Below are 16,097 nucleotides of genomic sequence, written 5' to 3' on the forward strand. Positions count from 1 at the left end.
AACTTGCAAGGTAGATTGACCAGGCAGAAAGGTGGAAAAGAAAAAAAAAATAGTTGAGTGTTTTTAATAGCCTGTGATTGATTCCACGCCCAGACAGGGAACCCAGACCCAGTGCATCAGAATTCACAGGGTGGAATTCACACGGAATTCACGAATTCATCAGAATTCATGCAGGTTGTTAAAAAGTTCCTGGGCTTCATTTTGCACTTCCTGACGGGGTTTTCTGGGATTCTGGCCCAGGAATTTGCATTTTTAGTTTTTTTTTTTTTTTAAGATTTTATTTATTTGTTTGAGAGAAAGAGAGAGTGAGAGAGAGCATGTGTGGGCAGGGGTGGGGGAGCCATGGAGGGAAAGGGAGAAGCAGACTCCCCACTGAACAGGGAGCTGGACGCCATGCAAGGTTCAATCCCAGGACCCCCGGGGATCACAACCAGAGCTGAAAGCAGACACTTAACCAACTAAGCCACTGAGGCGTCTCATACATTTTTAATGAGAATGAAAATTCTAGTGTGCAGCCAGAACCTATCCCTGCAATAGGGTTTATAACATAAAAATGATATTATCTGTTCTATGGAAAATTAAGAAAAGGAGTGGAATTGAAAGTAATTCAGGAAGACAAGAGTAAATTCCTGTTACTAATTTGTTATGAGTCTTTGTTGGGACAATCTTACATTTTTGAGTAAGAATTTTCCCTTCTTTTTATAATCAGTGGTGTCACTGATTATGTTACACCACAAGCTGGTAGTGTCAAATATAATTTATTTTTTAATTTTACATGTCCCTGCAAAGCAAAATACATTTTAAGAACTTCAACCAAGGGGCGCCGGGATGGCTCAGTGGGTTAAGCCTCTGCCTTTGGCTCAGGTCCCTGCTCAGCGGGGAGTCTGCTTCTCCCTCTGACTACCCATCCTCCTGCTTATACTCATAAATAAACAAAATCTTAAAAAAACAAAAACAAAAAAAGAATTTCAACCAAGTATTTAAATGCTTAACATTGGAGGTTGGTGGGGGGTGGGGCAGTGGAGGTGGGGCTGGGGGCGTGGTCTTCCTATCTCCTATGGTTTTCCTTTCTGGAATTTAAAGGTTTATAATAGACTTGTGGTTTTCCATCTTAATTTTTTTTTAATTTTATTTACACTGGAGTCTGAAATTGGTTTTGATGGCTATATAAAGGCTTATTATTCTTTCTAAAAAGTCATACTGCATCTGGGTAATCCATACCACCTTGGCACGGACCTGTCTACAATGTTATCCAACCTGCTAATTGCAAACTTACAGGGCCTGTAAATAGAGTCGCTAGGCAATGTAATCACAGAGCTTTTTATGAGCAGGCAAATGGAACACTAAAAAAAAAAAAAATGAAATTTTTAGCCATCAGATGTTCTTTTTACACTTTTGGGAGACAATGTTCTTCTTCCATTTGTTTTTTTGTATAAAGAAAATATTTGCATTAAAAGCATTTAAATAAGATAAATCCTCATGATTTATAAAACAGTTTTGGCATTTTGTGGTCTTTACTCATTTTATTTTGCATATTAGTGAGGCTTTGAATTAAAATGTCCTTATGTTCTAGTAGAGTGGGATTCACTGTTCTGAGGATTAAGAACCACCTGAATTCTAAACCAGACAGAAGTCCACTCTTTCACCTGAGTCAACAGGTGGAAAAATGCTGGTCACATTTGTAAAAGTATAAATTTTAATACCATCATGTATTGTAGAAAAAACAAAATGAATTTCTCAGCTTTACTAATGGGAGCGCTGTTATTATTCAAAACACTTCTATACAGAGTTTATAATTCTACTTATGCTTTCCCATACCAAGCCCATCGTATACAAAGGAGCGAAGAAGCAGTGAAATATCCTGTGTTTGGTCCCAGTGAGCCATGAACATGTTAGCAATCTCTTTTGATCGGTGTTGCAGGTTCCATACTGAAGGCTGGAGCAGCCTGTACTCTCTCCTGCCTCACCGCATCTGAAAGCCCTACTCGGGATGAAATGGAGTCACTCCTACTTATTTTGTAGGACCACTCGGAACTGATACACTTACTGCCATTTTAATAGTCAGGGAGAACAAACAAGACTCTCTGTGGGCTAGGGAGAGCCGCTGTGCACACCGGGGCCCACAGGATTCAGCTGGGAAGCAGGCCTCCTCTCTTGCTCTGGTGCACCTGTTCCCACTTCAGGTTTTCAGCATAGTCCTTGGGGAAACAAATGGAGTATTACATACGTACATGTTTTTAAAATCAATGACCTCATAGTGGTTGTAAAAATTATACTTGCCAATATAAAAGCTCAATGACAGGGAAAAATTCAAAAACAAATGTTAAAGAAATTATTTCAAATCCTATCACTCAGAAAATAGCTATTTCGTTACCACGTGATGAACTTCATTGTGGCCACCCTGTGAGTATACAGGCAGGATGGAAACAATTTTAGAAAAACGAGTTATACTATCCAAGCTTTTTTTAAAGTCAGAGTTACATTTTTAAAAGCAGCTTCATTGAAGTATAATATGTGTACAATAAACTCTACCCCCTCAATGTGTACAGCTTTATGAATTTATATAATTTTATACACTTAAGAAACCACCACCACAATCAGGATATAGAACACGTCTATCACCCCAAACCATACCTCATTCTCCTTTGCAGTGCATGCTGCTCTCTGCTCCCAGCCCTAGACAACCACTGAAACATTTTCAGTCACTATAAATTAGTTTAGATTTTTGTAGATTTTATATAAATGCAATTATACAAGTAATTTTTTGTGCTGGTTTCTTGCACACAAAGCAATAATTTTGAGATATGTCTGCATTGTATATATCAGTAATTCATTCCTTTTCATTGCTGACTAGTTTTCCATGTATCTTTATTTAATTCTATTTGAATTTAATGGAAGAAACATTTTAGAAATGGAAGGAATTGCAGAACTTTGGACACTCTGTCTTTAAGCAAGAGATACTAGCTCTTAAAGAGCCCTCTACAATGAACAAATTACTCACAGTGAGAAATTGTGAAATTGTAACAAACTAGAGCTCAACTTTTAGAATTTTGATATTTTTGAAACATGAAGCAATTAAGATGCTTCTACTTCTTCCCAGACCTTCACTTCTGTTTTGTAAGGTGTTTATTATCATTACTATTTCTTTTATCATTATCAGTATTTATAAAATTCACATGTTGCTTGATAATTTCCAGAATTGTTTACCCTTTTTAAAAGGATAATTTTACTTAAATTCCAGTTAGTTCACATACAGTGAAATATTTGTTTCAGGCGTACTATGTAGTGATTCTACACTTACATACAAGGGTGCTCATCAGAACAAGTGCCCTCCTAAATCCCCATCCTCTGTCTCCCCCGGTACCCCCACCCCTTCCCCTCTGGTAACCATCAGTTTGCTCTCTGTAGTTAAGTCTGTTTCTTGGTTTGCCTCTCTCTCTTTTTCCCCCCATGACCATTTACTTTATTTCTTAAATTCCACATGAATTTAACATGAGTGAAATCATATGGTATTTGTCTTTCCTGACTGACTTATTTCACTTCACATAATACCCTCTAGCTTCAACACAATTGTTTATTCTTTTTTTTCTTTAAAGATTTCATTCATTCACCTGACAGAGAGAGAGATCACAAGCAGGCAGAGAGGCAGGCGGAGAGAGAGAGAGGAGGAAGCAGGCTCCCCATTGAGCAGAGAGCCTGATGCGGGGCTCGATTCCAGGACCCTGAGATCATGACCCGAACCAAAGGCAGAGGCTTAATCCACTGAGCCACCCAGGTGCCCCACAATTGTGTATTCTTAATTCTACTCTTAAATGGGCCCTGTACTTAAAATCAATCCTTTTGGGGTGCCTGGGTGGCTCAGTGGGTTAAGCCACTGCCTTCGGCTCAGGTCATGATCTCAGGGTCCTGGGATCGAGTCCCACATCGGGCTCTCTGCTCAGCAGGGTGCCTGCTTCCTCCTCTCTCTGCCTGCCTCTCTGCCTACTTGTGATCTCTCTCTGTCAAATAAATAAAATCTTTAAAAAAAAAAATCAATCATTTTATTATGGCTTCTCCATTCCTCTGTATTTTATTTTGACTCACACCTTGATTGGCTAGGTTTTTGTCAAATGGCAGTTTTTCCAAGAGAGTCTAATCTAAGTACATGTTTAAGAATACCTGTTTGTTACATTTGTTTTTGAAGATCAATTTGGCGGGACATAAAGGTCTTGCATCACACTTCTCAGAAACTGAAGAACATTGCTTCACTGTCTTTTGGCGTTGAAGTGTTGTCCTCAAGAGCTGTATATGGCCAGTCTTTTCGTCTTACATATGACTTGCTTTTTCTGCATAGATGTTCATCTGATACTTAATTCTTCATATTTTAGTAATGTCATCTGGATATCTTGGTATTGATCATTTTGTATTAATTTTTTCCTGCTCTAATCACTGACTCTGCCTTATCTAACTAAAAAAAAGAAAAAAAAAAAAAGAAAGAAAGAAAGAGAAAAGAAAAAAGAAGAAAGAAATAGTAAAGGCCCTAAATGTCTACAGTGAGATGTGTAAGACATGGGCCTCAAATTTGGTCAAGGGCTTTCTAGCCACTAATAAAAAACAGAAGCAGGATCTTTTATATGAATCTATATCCATAGGTTATAAAGAAACCACTTAAAAGCTCTTTTTTAAAGATCCTTAGATATGAAAGAATAGAGAAAATAAAAATAAAGAATAAAGACAAAGTTTTTCAATTAGGAGACTTCCCCTTTTTTTAGATGAAAGTGAAAAATGAGTCAGAAGGGGCCCTGGATGGCTCAGTCAGTTAAGCGTCTGCCTTTGGCTCAGGTCATTATCCCAGGGTGCTGGGATCAAGGTCCATGCTGTAGGGCTCTCTGCTCAGCAGGGAGTCTGCTTCTCCCTCTCCCTCTGCCTGCTGCTCCTCCTGATTGTGTCTCTCTCTCTGTCAAATAAATAAAATCTTTACAAGGAAAATGAGTGAGAAAAAAAGATAAAAATGTGATTCACGTCTATATGCCTATTTCATAACCATTAACTTTATTTGGCAAAACCACTATCCATGTCCTTTGGCCTATATTACTAAAATGATGGATTTGGAATATGAAAGCTTTTGCAAAATGATACATATTGTTACAATACTATTAACTAGATGTAGTTTGTTGTTTAAAACCATGCAATCATCAAAATGATACATTTTGGAATATAAGAGCATTTAAAAACCACTCCCAAATTTGCTCTCATTTTCTAGAACACTATGAAGCTGATCCATTTATGAGGAGATAATTAGTGGGAAGCTCTTTGAAGAAAGGTCTAGTTAAATTGTAAAACATAATTTCAGGAAAACATTTTAAGAACAACTTGGAGAGGATTTTTTCCCCCAGTAAATACATGAGTACTAGTATAACTTGTAGTTTCTGAAAGTTTTCCAACAATTTCTGTGACTACTCTAAAATTATCGGGTGGATAATTCAGCATATCCAACAATTGGCTGTACCAGATATTCTTTATTAAAGCTCCTCAATTAATACAAGCAAAATTTAAATCGATTATATTTATAATTGATTCTGGGAAAAAGCACTATTATTTGCTTCCCAAACTTATACACTGATTACATGAGTGTTTGCTAATATCTATTTTTATACTTTACATTACCTTACTCAATGTAGAGGAGTAACAGTCCAAGGGAGAAAGCTGAAAGAAAAAAAGTGAAAGACCTAGTTTTTCTTCTATGCTAATTATCTTTATTTTGTTAGGCATAGTTTTGTTGGTTTGTTGAATCAAAGGCAAATTAATGAGTGTACTTTATTGTGATTTTTAAAAATTAATAGACCCATTTATGTGAATTTTTATCTTACAGAGTTTGAATATCTTTCAGAACCTAAATAAACGCCAGTTTGAAACAGTTATTCATTTGTTTGAAGTTGCAATAATAGCAACTGACCTGGCTTTGTATTTTAAGTAAGTACAAACTTCCTTATACTCTGTGTGCTTCTGCCTTATATAAATGGCCCATTGCATTCAAGTTAAAAGGCATTTCTTCACACACATATTTATTCACTTTCCTTTGGGATCACCAGTAGAATATACTCCAAGTACCTCATAATTTACTAGACATCTGAAAACATATTTTAGAAAACTAATCCCCTAATGTCAATGGTTTGTTATCTGAAGAAATTTGAATTGAAGAATGTACAGCAAGGTTGGTGCATTGCCAGAAGAGTGATGCCACAAAGCCTTATGAGGTGATGCTTGTCCTGGTGGGTTCATCATGGTCCAGGGGCTGGTATTTAGAGTTGCAGGATCAGACATTTGATTCTGCTGCAATCTGGGAGCTAAAAAATCTTGGTGATACCAGTGCACATTAACAAAACTTGGATAATTCTGAGTCACATACAGCAGAGTACTAGCCTATTTATAGTAATAATAACCAAGGAGACCAGATACTTCAAGCTTCTGCCCATTTTCTTGTCAGTGAACTATAAAGTTGTTAGTGAAAATGGATTAGAACAAGGGGAACTAGTTGTAGTATCTAACTAGTTGTGGTACTAACTGTAGTATCTAATGATTTAGATGGGTAGTATCAAATTGTGGCTCTCTGATCCTTCTTAATTAAAAATGTGGTTATTCGAAGATGAAGACAGATACTTAGAATAATATAATTAATATCCAAATATCCATAACCCAGATTCAGCAAATACTAAGATTTTTGTCCACACCCATCTGAGATATTTTTTTGTGGAAGAAAAAGTCATGCACTCAAGGTATCCCATCCCGCCATGAAAAGCCCCTACCATCTCCCTCACAGATACCATCATTCTGATGCTGATGTGTACTCGTCCTTTCCATGTTTTTATATTGTTAATTGTGTTTTTAAATTGTCCATAAATGGTATCTTACTGTACACACTTTTCTACAACTTGCTTTTTCATGTAACATTATGTTTTAAAGATTTACCTCGGTGGTAAACGAAGATCCAGTTTATTAGTTTTAACTGTATATTCAACTTTACCAAGAAGTCATAATGAATTCAGCCATTCTTCTACACATGGACATTTAGATCATTTCCAACATTTCATTATTGTTGACAATGCTATATAGTATATCCTTGTATGCATGTGAGTTTCTCTAATGTACATACTTAGAACTGAGATTGCTGTAGAGTTTGCAAATCTTCAGTCTTAATACTACATTGCAAAACTGCACTCCTGAGTAGTTTCCCCAATTTAATTTCCCACCAGCAGTATGCAAGAGTTCCTGTTATCCTGTATCTGGACTACCTTTGATCTGATGGTCACTTCTATTCACTTACTTATCTTGTCAGTTTGAGTGTGAGATGGAATCTTACTGCTGTTCAAATTTGTATTTTTTTTTTTTTTTTTTAACCAGTGAGGCTGAGCATCTCTTCATGTATTTTAGGTTCTTTGTTGGTTTTATGAATTTTTTATCATCATCTTTTCTCAACACAGCCTCTGGCCTTTTTGTTTATGTTATGATCTCCTTTGTTACTAATGTATTCAAACTTATCAGTGTTCCCCCCTGCCCTTTTGTGGCTTGTGGTTTTTCTCTCTTAAACTCTTTCTGTGCCAAAGTTAATAGCCATTCCCTGTTCTCTTCTCCCCGACCCCTTAGATCCACTATGTGGACATCTGATGGAAAGTGGGAACAGGAAATCTGAAAAGCACATATTAAAGATACTTTTTATCTCTGGTCTTATATGCTAAGATTGTTGCATAGCTGTATCTTTTTTAGGAAGAGAACCATGTTTCAAAAAATTGTTGATGCCTGTGAAAAAATGGAAACTGAAGAAGAGGCCATCAAATATGTGACCATTGATCCAACCAAAAAAGAGGTTATCATGTGAGTAGTCAGAATTTTATTCGTTTTTTGGCAAAAACAAAACAAAACAATAAACCACTTATTTTGTATATCTTTCTATTTTAACAACTGTTGTTTTCTCCCAAGGGCAATGATGATGACTGCATGCGACTTGTCAGCTATAACCAAACCCTGGGAGGTACAAAGTCAGGCGAGTACCGTTATGTCTCCTCTTCTGTCACATGCACAGATGCTATCTAGATCACATGTAAGAGAGAAAAGGAATATTCTGGCAATCTTGGAATTTTGCTATAGGTAGCAATTATGTGACTATACATTTTGTAAGTGATTGCCTTTCATTATCCTGGAACAAACAATTGATTTATATTTAAAAAGATAAAAGAAACTTAGGAAGTTAGGACAAAAATAAAATGTTCCCTGTTGGATTTCTGCTAATGAAGGCAGACAACTAGCTTTCAAGAATTCGCAAGTGTCAGTAAGACAACAGGTCATTTGGTTAGGCTCCAAGGCAAGAGAAGGGACCTTAGAAAGAAAATGCTTTTTGCAAAGAATTCCTTATCATTGAACAGACTGCAAAAACTTTATATACAATTATTTAGGGAATGTCTGAGTTTTTAATAGAGGAGATAAATTGGCACAAGAAACATAGTGCTTTCCTCTATCAAGGGTGGTTTTGCTCCTACAACCTCTTCTTGTGTGTCAGTAAGTAAAAGGCACTGTCTATAGTCAGTTCGTGTTTAAGGGTGCCTTCCCCAGTTCTTTGCCAACCTCAGGGAATGAGAGTCAGGAGTCGCTAGTTTATTACTTGATTTCTTACTAACTGGATGAAAGAAACTTCTCTTTTTCCCTCAGTGACTTCTAGGAAAAACCCTAGGGAGAAGAGAGGCCAGAATTCACTGGGTTCAACTGTAATTGTGGGTTATATGAATAAGGATAGAGTAATTGGAACCGTCAAATTCCAAAACCAAACACTTGTGCTCCTTCCACCCTGATGTGCCTGTTCTTCCTTCTTTATTTACTCTTTATTCTTTATCTGCACAATCACCCAGGCCAGAAACCTAGGGCCTTGCATGAAGTTCCCCTCCCCATTCCTGTCTGTCATGCTGGCTACAGCCTCAGGTCAGACTTCTACTCTCTTTCATCAGCAAGATGGTGTGGCGGGATCCTCCTAAGTGACCCTTCCTCCTCCTCCACTACTCAGCCCTCCTCTGAGCTGTACTCAGCCCTCCTCCGAGCTGCTGCTGGGATTATTTATACTGAGACCTCCGCTCAGCCACTCCTCTACTTAAAAGCTTACTAACCACCCCCCACCTCCCCACCCCCTGCCACTGCCAGAGGTATTCAAGCTTTCTTATTAAAAAGAAGTAAAGGGGCCTGATGGGTTAGTGGATTAAGTCTCTGCCTTTGGTTCAGGTTCATCTCAGGGTCCTGGGATTGAGCCCCACATTGGGCTCTCTGCTCAGAGGGGAGCCTGTTTCCCCCCCTCTCTCTGCCTGCTGCTCTGCCTACTTCTGATCTCTCTCTCTCTGTCAAATAAATAAATAATAAAATCTTTTTAAAAACAAATAAATAAATAATAAAAAAAGAAGTAAAGTCCTCCCCCAAACACCCCACAAAAAGTTGTACAAAATCACTTTATATAAAAGAAAAAACAAGCTTACTTTAGCTGAAATCTCTTTTGGCCCCTACCTGCTGGGCCTGCTAGTGCTCTTTGGTGCACTAGGGCTCCAAGAATAAGAATCACTGGTCTAGGGGCGCCGGGGCGGCTCAGTGGGTTAAGCCTCTGCCTTTGGCTCAGATCATGATCTCAGGGTCCTGGGATAGAGCCCCGCATCAGGCTCTGCTCAGCGGGGAGCCTGCTTCCCTCTCTCTCCCTCTGCCTGCCTCTCTGCCTACCTGTGATCTCTGTCTGTCAAATAAATAAATAAATAAAAGCTTAAAAAAAAAAAATAGAATCGCTGGTCTAGAGAATCAAACTTTCTAGCAAAGCTTACATGGTCTGTCTTTACCTGTCTTTAACTCACACTCATCAGATTATTTCCTGGCACTCTCTCCCATTCACTGTCTCTCACTCTAAGCTCTGGATGCTCAATTTTATCTCTGCAGATAGTCTTCCCCTCCTCTTTATCTGAAAAACTACTATTCATCCTTGATACAAAATAAATGCAAGCTCCTTTATGAAACTCATCTTTACTTCCTTCTCCTGATCCCCAACACTTCAACTACTACTTTTACAGCCCTTACCCACATGGTTTACATGACTGTCTCTATGAGACTAGAAGCATCTTAAAGAAACAGGTCACATCTGATTCCTCCTGGCAAGCCTGGTTTATGCCAATATTAGGAAGCTAGTAGGAGTTCATTAAACTTGGTATTGGGTTTTTAAAAGCTATATAAGTTTACCCTCAAATATCCTCACCCTGTTATCAAGTAAATCTGGGTGCTCATCTGTGTGCATGTGTGTACACCCAGATATATGCTAGAAGCTAACAGATAAGCAGGACAAGAGGACGATGTGTGGGAAGCTGCAGAGCTTGAAGCAAAATGTAATGGAATTAAATATCCTCCTATCTCCCCTTTTTATTGTTGAGATGTTGTGGCAATAGCAAATGGAGATAGGTATTCCCAGAATGGGCCTAGAATGCTGAAGTGACAAGAGAAATTTCTCTTTCCCATTTCAATATAATCTGCAGATGACATCTTTTTATTTTTATTAAGATTTATTTATTTGAGAGAGAGAGAGCACATGTGAGCAGGGGGAGGGGCAGAGGGAGAGAAAGAGGGAGAAAAAGAATCTCAAGCCAACTTCCTGCTGAGTGTGGAGCCCAACATGGGGCTTGATCCCACCACCGAGATCATGACCTGAGCCGAAATCGAGAATCTGGACGTTTAACTAACTGAGCCACCCAGACACCATCTTTCTAAAACCAGAGTATATGGTATGACAATGCTTCAAGCATTAATATTAATGCTACCCTTAAATGTCACTCATACTAATAAAATGCAAATTCTCTATGAATGACTCAGTTTCACGAAACAAGTCTTATTTTTATTTGCAGGTGGCACTTCTGGTTGCAAATGAATTTTGGGAACAAGGAGATCTGGAGAGGACTGTGCTGCAGCAACAGCCTATTGTAAAGACCTTGACATAAAAATGCACTTCTATTACAAATTATCGATACAAATCAGTCTCTTTTGTACACAGTCTTAGAAAACTATCCTTAAAGGATTTATTTCTCTTTCCAGCCTATGATGGACAGAAACAAAAAAGATGAACTACCCAAACTTCAAGTTGGATTTATTGATTTTGTCTGTACTTTTGTATATAAGGTAAGTAAACAAATTGAGTGAAATATATAATCATCTGGGGATAAGGATTTTTCTTCCAAAGTGTTACCAAAATCAAAAGTCACTCACATGAAAAGCCATTAGGGGTATCCTTGTTTTTACAAAGTAGCTTGAGGAATTACCCTAATCTCATTTAGGGTTGGAAGAAAAACTAGAACTCAGGAGCACCCTGAACAGACCAGATGCATTTAGAAAACAGTACCTGTCTTCCCTGTTTCCACAGCACTGAGTTAAACTCATCCTAGCAGCTCTGAGCACTGATACAACTCCTTATAGCTCCTTCTCTGCATGTGAAAAGTACTGAAAATCAACTACATGATTTAAATAGTTTCTGACCTAAAATTCTCTCTAGGAGTTCTCACGGTTTCATAAAGAAATCACACCAATGCTGAATGGTCTTCAGAACAACAGAGTAGAGTGGAAATCCCTCGCTGATGAGTATGATGCAAAGATGAAGGTGCTTGAAGAGGAGATGAAAAAGCAGGAAGAAGGAAACACGACCACAAAAGGTTAGATGGAATCTGTTTTTGCTAGTTGTAAAGTAACCCGGAGTCAGGCTGAGCTTAATCTCACATGACAAAACCATAAAAAGTAAATGCAAACAGGAAACTTGCTTTTCAAGTAATTATATATAATAAATTGATTAGTGCTTTTCAGATTACAACTCCCCACTGCCCCCAACAAGATCTTATGAATAATTCCAGGAGGAATTGACTGGTCCAGCTGAAGTAGGGGTTTGGGCTAGCCTTCTTTCCACTCTGGTATGTGGCTCCTAATCACCTCCATAGAATACTGAGATTTTAGAAATACGAAAGCCATAGAATCAGTGGGATCAGGATTAGGTGAGAAAATAAATTTAGTACTAACATTACATGTTAGCTGTTACTTTGGGCAACTTGCTTAACCTGAGCTCAATATTCTTCTCTATATGAGATTTTACAGACCTCCAGCCTCCCTTCTAGACTTAAGGAAGCCCCACATGAAAGCAGAGCTGGCCAGCTGAATGGGATGACTTGGCAGGTATTTCAAGACTGGCTGTGCCTCAAATGTCCCCAGATAGTGGTTTTTCCTGATGAAACTTCTACTCCTGAAATTACTCTGTTGGGATCAACTACTGAGTTGTCATCTTGAAATGGGAATGCTAATGTCACCACTCTGCATTTTGTCTTGAGGGTTCAGCACTTCAAAGGTTTTGTAGGAAATTTTTATCGTTGTAACCAAGAAATCATGGAGGGAGAAGTGTTTTGCTTAAAAGGTTAAGGATGTCCTTCAACAGAATAAAAGTAAGAGTTTGACTTCTTGATACCCATTCACCAATGTATTTATTGGGGGTCTATTCTGTACAAGGCCCTGGGTTAGGCAGGGCCTGGGAAAAGTTGGGGTCCTTATCGCACAGAGCTTACCCTGTGGTTGGGGAGGTAGACATTAAACCAATAAATGAACTGATTATCTATCATCATGAACAATTGATTATAACTATCAGAGGAAGCATGGGGGAAGGCTTTCCTGAAGGATGTTTGTGCTAAACTCTGAAGACTGGAGGCTTTGGCTAAGCCAAGAAAGGGGGAGGTGGTGGGGAGGAAGCAAAGGAACAGAATATGCACGAAGGCCTTGAAGTGGAAATGAGCTTGGTGTGACTGAAGAATCTAAAAGCTGGTGTAGCCAGAGTCTAGAGAGCAAGCTGGGCTAAGTACCAGGTAGAGCTGGTAAGGCAGTTGGGCAGGATAATGCTGCCTTAAATGCCTTGCTTGAGGATTCCTCTTCTAGAGGAGCAAAGGGAAGTCTTTAAAGGGATTTAGATGGGAAATCAAGAACCTCATTTTCACTTCAAAAAGATAACAAAAGGGGTAAATTCTTCTATGCAAGTGGAAAGCAAAGGTATTTCTTAGTACAATTAAATTTAATCCCTATCTTAATTTTATGATGAACAGTCTATCAGATTCTTTAAGTGGCTTGGATATAGATCTTCTATCTTTATTTACATAAAAAATTACTTCCGAACTTTCTTCCTGATACCCTGGCAAGTCTCTGTGAACTAAAAACATTATTTTGTATCTTCAGGCAACAAGCTTTGTGCCTGGCACAAAGCAACAACTCAGATTCCCAGATTGTGCAGTTCAGTGGTTTGCTTGAGAAACAGATGTTAATTGGTTAATCATTTATAAGATTCTGTTTTTCAGATGGGTCAACTCTGAACATGAATTCAAGTTTTTTAAATGGTCAAACCCTTAGTACTTGATCTAAGTTAACAACTATTAACTAGCTATGAAGTTGATACTAACATTATCAGAGTTTTAGAATAAACACTGTGTGCCCATGGATTCCCAATGCTACTGCTTTTTCTCATTTTTACTAGCCACAGAAGATGTAGGAGGTGGCAGTGATGACAAAAAGTCCAAAACATGCCTCATGTTATAATATAATCCGACTGGTCAAAATTTCAAATATCGTTTCTACTTTTGAAGAAAAATAGAAGAAACAAACTTCATTCAGCACACCATCAACTAACAGAGTACCAGGATCTTCAGATACGCTACCCTTGTGGCCACCAAAAGGAAATATATTGATAGCCTGAAAATGCTGAGGGTAAAATAAAGTACAACAAAAGTGCAAAATAGAAGATGAAAATAAGCGCATTCTTGGTGCCAATTTGTTTTAAATTAAAAATATATAATCCTGAAACCAGTCACCAATTCTTTTTTTAAAGGTTCTTATTAATAGTATTCATTTGCTAGGACTACCATAACAAAATACCAGCCTGTGTGGCATAAACCACAGAAATTTATTTTCTTACGGTTCTGGAGGCTAGGAGTCCAACATCAAGGTGTTAGGTTTGGTTTCTTATGAGGCTTCTCCCCCTGGCTTGTAGATGGTCATCTTCTCTCCTTCTACCCTCACATAGTCTTTCCTTTTGTGTGTCTGTGTCCTAATCTCCTCTTCTTATAAGGACACAATCATATTGGATTAGGGCCCATTCGTATGATCTCATTTTACTCTAATTAACTCTTTAAATACCCTTCCTCCAAATATAGTCATATTCTGAGGTCCTGGAGGGTTGAATTTCAACATGAATTTGGGGGGGGGGACACAATTCAGTGCATAACATTAATAATTGTGATTCATATCTCAAATTCCTTCCTAAACTAAAATCTCTCATCTATGCATCTTAAGAGCAAATACAATATAGAATTTATAACATCTGTAAGTACTATACACAAAACACGTAATAGGATGTCAAATGTTATTCCATCTGAAATGCTTACCATCTTTCCTCTACTTTTTTTAACCTTGATAATGGAAGGGTAAAGACCACACTGCTTTTGGCAGTTTATATGTCTGCCCTATGCCCATCCCTCTCCCCAAGTCTGAAAGCAATTATTTTATGTATAACTAAGGATATTTTTAAATATTCTATTCTTCTCATTGAAAGAATAATCAGCTTATAAGATATTCCCTGGATAATCCTAATGTAAATTAAATCAGCTAATAAATGTTATGCATTATTAAGAAGCATGTGATTTGATTATGCAAGAATTTTACTATCAAAAGCAGTTTAGCAGCACTTTAACAGAGGTTATTTAGAAAAAAAAGATTACTAAAACCATCTACCAAGCATTCTAAATACTCTTTTGTCAAGAGAAACTAAGGACAATTAACTACTACTACTACATGGTGCCTGTTTAGACATCAGAGAAATTTAGGATTTCTTCTTTACTTATCTAAAATCATTGACCAAATAAAAATTATGCCATAAATTCTACCACAGATTTTTCTTACCAAAAGGTATCTAAATTTTAATAAATCAAATTTATAGTCTATGAACCTCCAATGTTTTGTTATACAGAAAATATTTTTCAATGTTAAGGTCAAGGGGGTAAAAATCATTTGTTCTACGTTTACAAGCAAAAATTATAAGATTTAGAATCATAGGATTGCTACTTTCACATTAGAATGTAAGGTCTATGAGAGGAAAGATTTTTGTCTATTTTCTTCTGTTTTGTTCCTACCTCTATCCTGTTACCTAGAGAGAGAGTAGTGCCTGGTACAAAGTAGGTTCTCAGTGAATACAAATGAATGATATTTTGAATAAATGTCATAACCAACAGGTATAAATGAAGAGTGCCTGCAAGTTAATAAAGTATCTTTAAGGGGGGAAAAAACTCATTTATTATATACACTTGCATGAGTGTTGTATAGACAATAATAAGTCATCACCTTGAGTAAGTGATAACATGTACACCTTACTTTCATTACTTAAAATAATTTTGAAACTCTACTTTTAGGATTATTTTAGAAACTGCCTAAGAAACTCTTCCTTTAGGGGCACCTGGCTGGCTCAGTCAGTTAAGTGTCTGCCTTCAGTTCAAGTCATCATCTCAGAAAGCCCCAACGTACCCCTGCCTGGTGGGGAGTCTGTTTCTCCCTCTGTCCCCCGGCTCCCGCTCATGTTCTAATACATAAATAAAATCTTAAAAAAAAAAAAAAAAGGACCTCTTTCTTTAGTTTTATGTAATTTTGGACCCCAAATTATCAGCTCAAACAACATCCCCTCCTCATTCACTAGAAAGCAAGTTGAGGAGCAGAGATGTACTGCCATTGAAGGTCTGCAAAAATAGGAGCTTTGCTAAAGAGCAAGTAGAAGAAGGCATTAACTTCATATCCCAAAAAGTGGTCCACTGAACACTACTGACTGCACTATAGCCAAATATGAGAGAGGTCTGTCGGAGAATTAATCTTTAAACTCATCATCTTGTGGTCTTTTCAAAGGCTCCTTAAAAATATAACTAAGAGAAAAATATAAAACAAAACAAAACAAATATATGACTTCGATTATGTATGAATGGATTAAGTGTTGTGATTATATATAATGATCTAAAATTTACTAATGAGGGGCACCTGGGTGGCTCAGTGGGTTAAGC

The 16,097-nt window shown here is 37.6% G+C and overlaps 1 protein-coding gene and 1 long non-coding RNA gene across 3 annotated transcripts in view; one reads left to right on the forward strand and one right to left on the reverse strand.

Annotated features, from left to right (window-relative positions):
• The window catches only part of PDE6C (phosphodiesterase 6C), a gene marked incomplete at its 5' end in the record, with an annotated part of 47,999 nt that extends 34,034 nt beyond the window's left edge, over positions 1-13,965 (forward strand). The window contains 7 exons of one of the 2 annotated variants that reach the window (XM_082721979.1): positions 5,852-5,952; positions 7,744-7,851; positions 7,957-8,020; positions 10,890-10,964; positions 11,077-11,160; positions 11,531-11,687; positions 13,535-13,965. In XM_082721979.1, the coding sequence (XP_082578105.1) occupies positions 5,852-5,952; positions 7,744-7,851; positions 7,957-8,020; positions 10,890-10,964; positions 11,077-11,160; positions 11,531-11,687; positions 13,535-13,596 (651 nt within the window). In that variant the 3' untranslated portion in view covers positions 13,597-13,965. Of the gene's footprint in view, positions 1-5,851; positions 5,953-7,743; positions 7,852-7,956; positions 8,021-10,889; positions 10,965-11,076; positions 11,161-11,530; positions 12,016-13,534 lie in introns of those variants that run through there. The other variant, XM_082721980.1, reaches the window with a different exon arrangement.
• On the reverse strand, positions 1,407-16,053 carry LOC309860235. The gene is made up of 3 exons (XR_014309272.1): positions 13,973-16,053; positions 5,647-5,685; positions 1,407-2,198 (listed from the first exon to the last, which is right to left on the reverse strand). It is a non-coding gene; the product is annotated as an uncharacterized lncRNA (long non-coding RNA).
• Positions 16,054-16,097: the final 44 nt, after the last annotated feature.

The sequence above is a fragment of the Mustela nivalis genome (genome assembly GCF_964662115.1).
Source record: "Mustela nivalis genome assembly, chromosome: 2".
NCBI classification, from domain to species: domain Eukaryota; kingdom Metazoa; phylum Chordata; class Mammalia; order Carnivora; family Mustelidae; genus Mustela; species Mustela nivalis.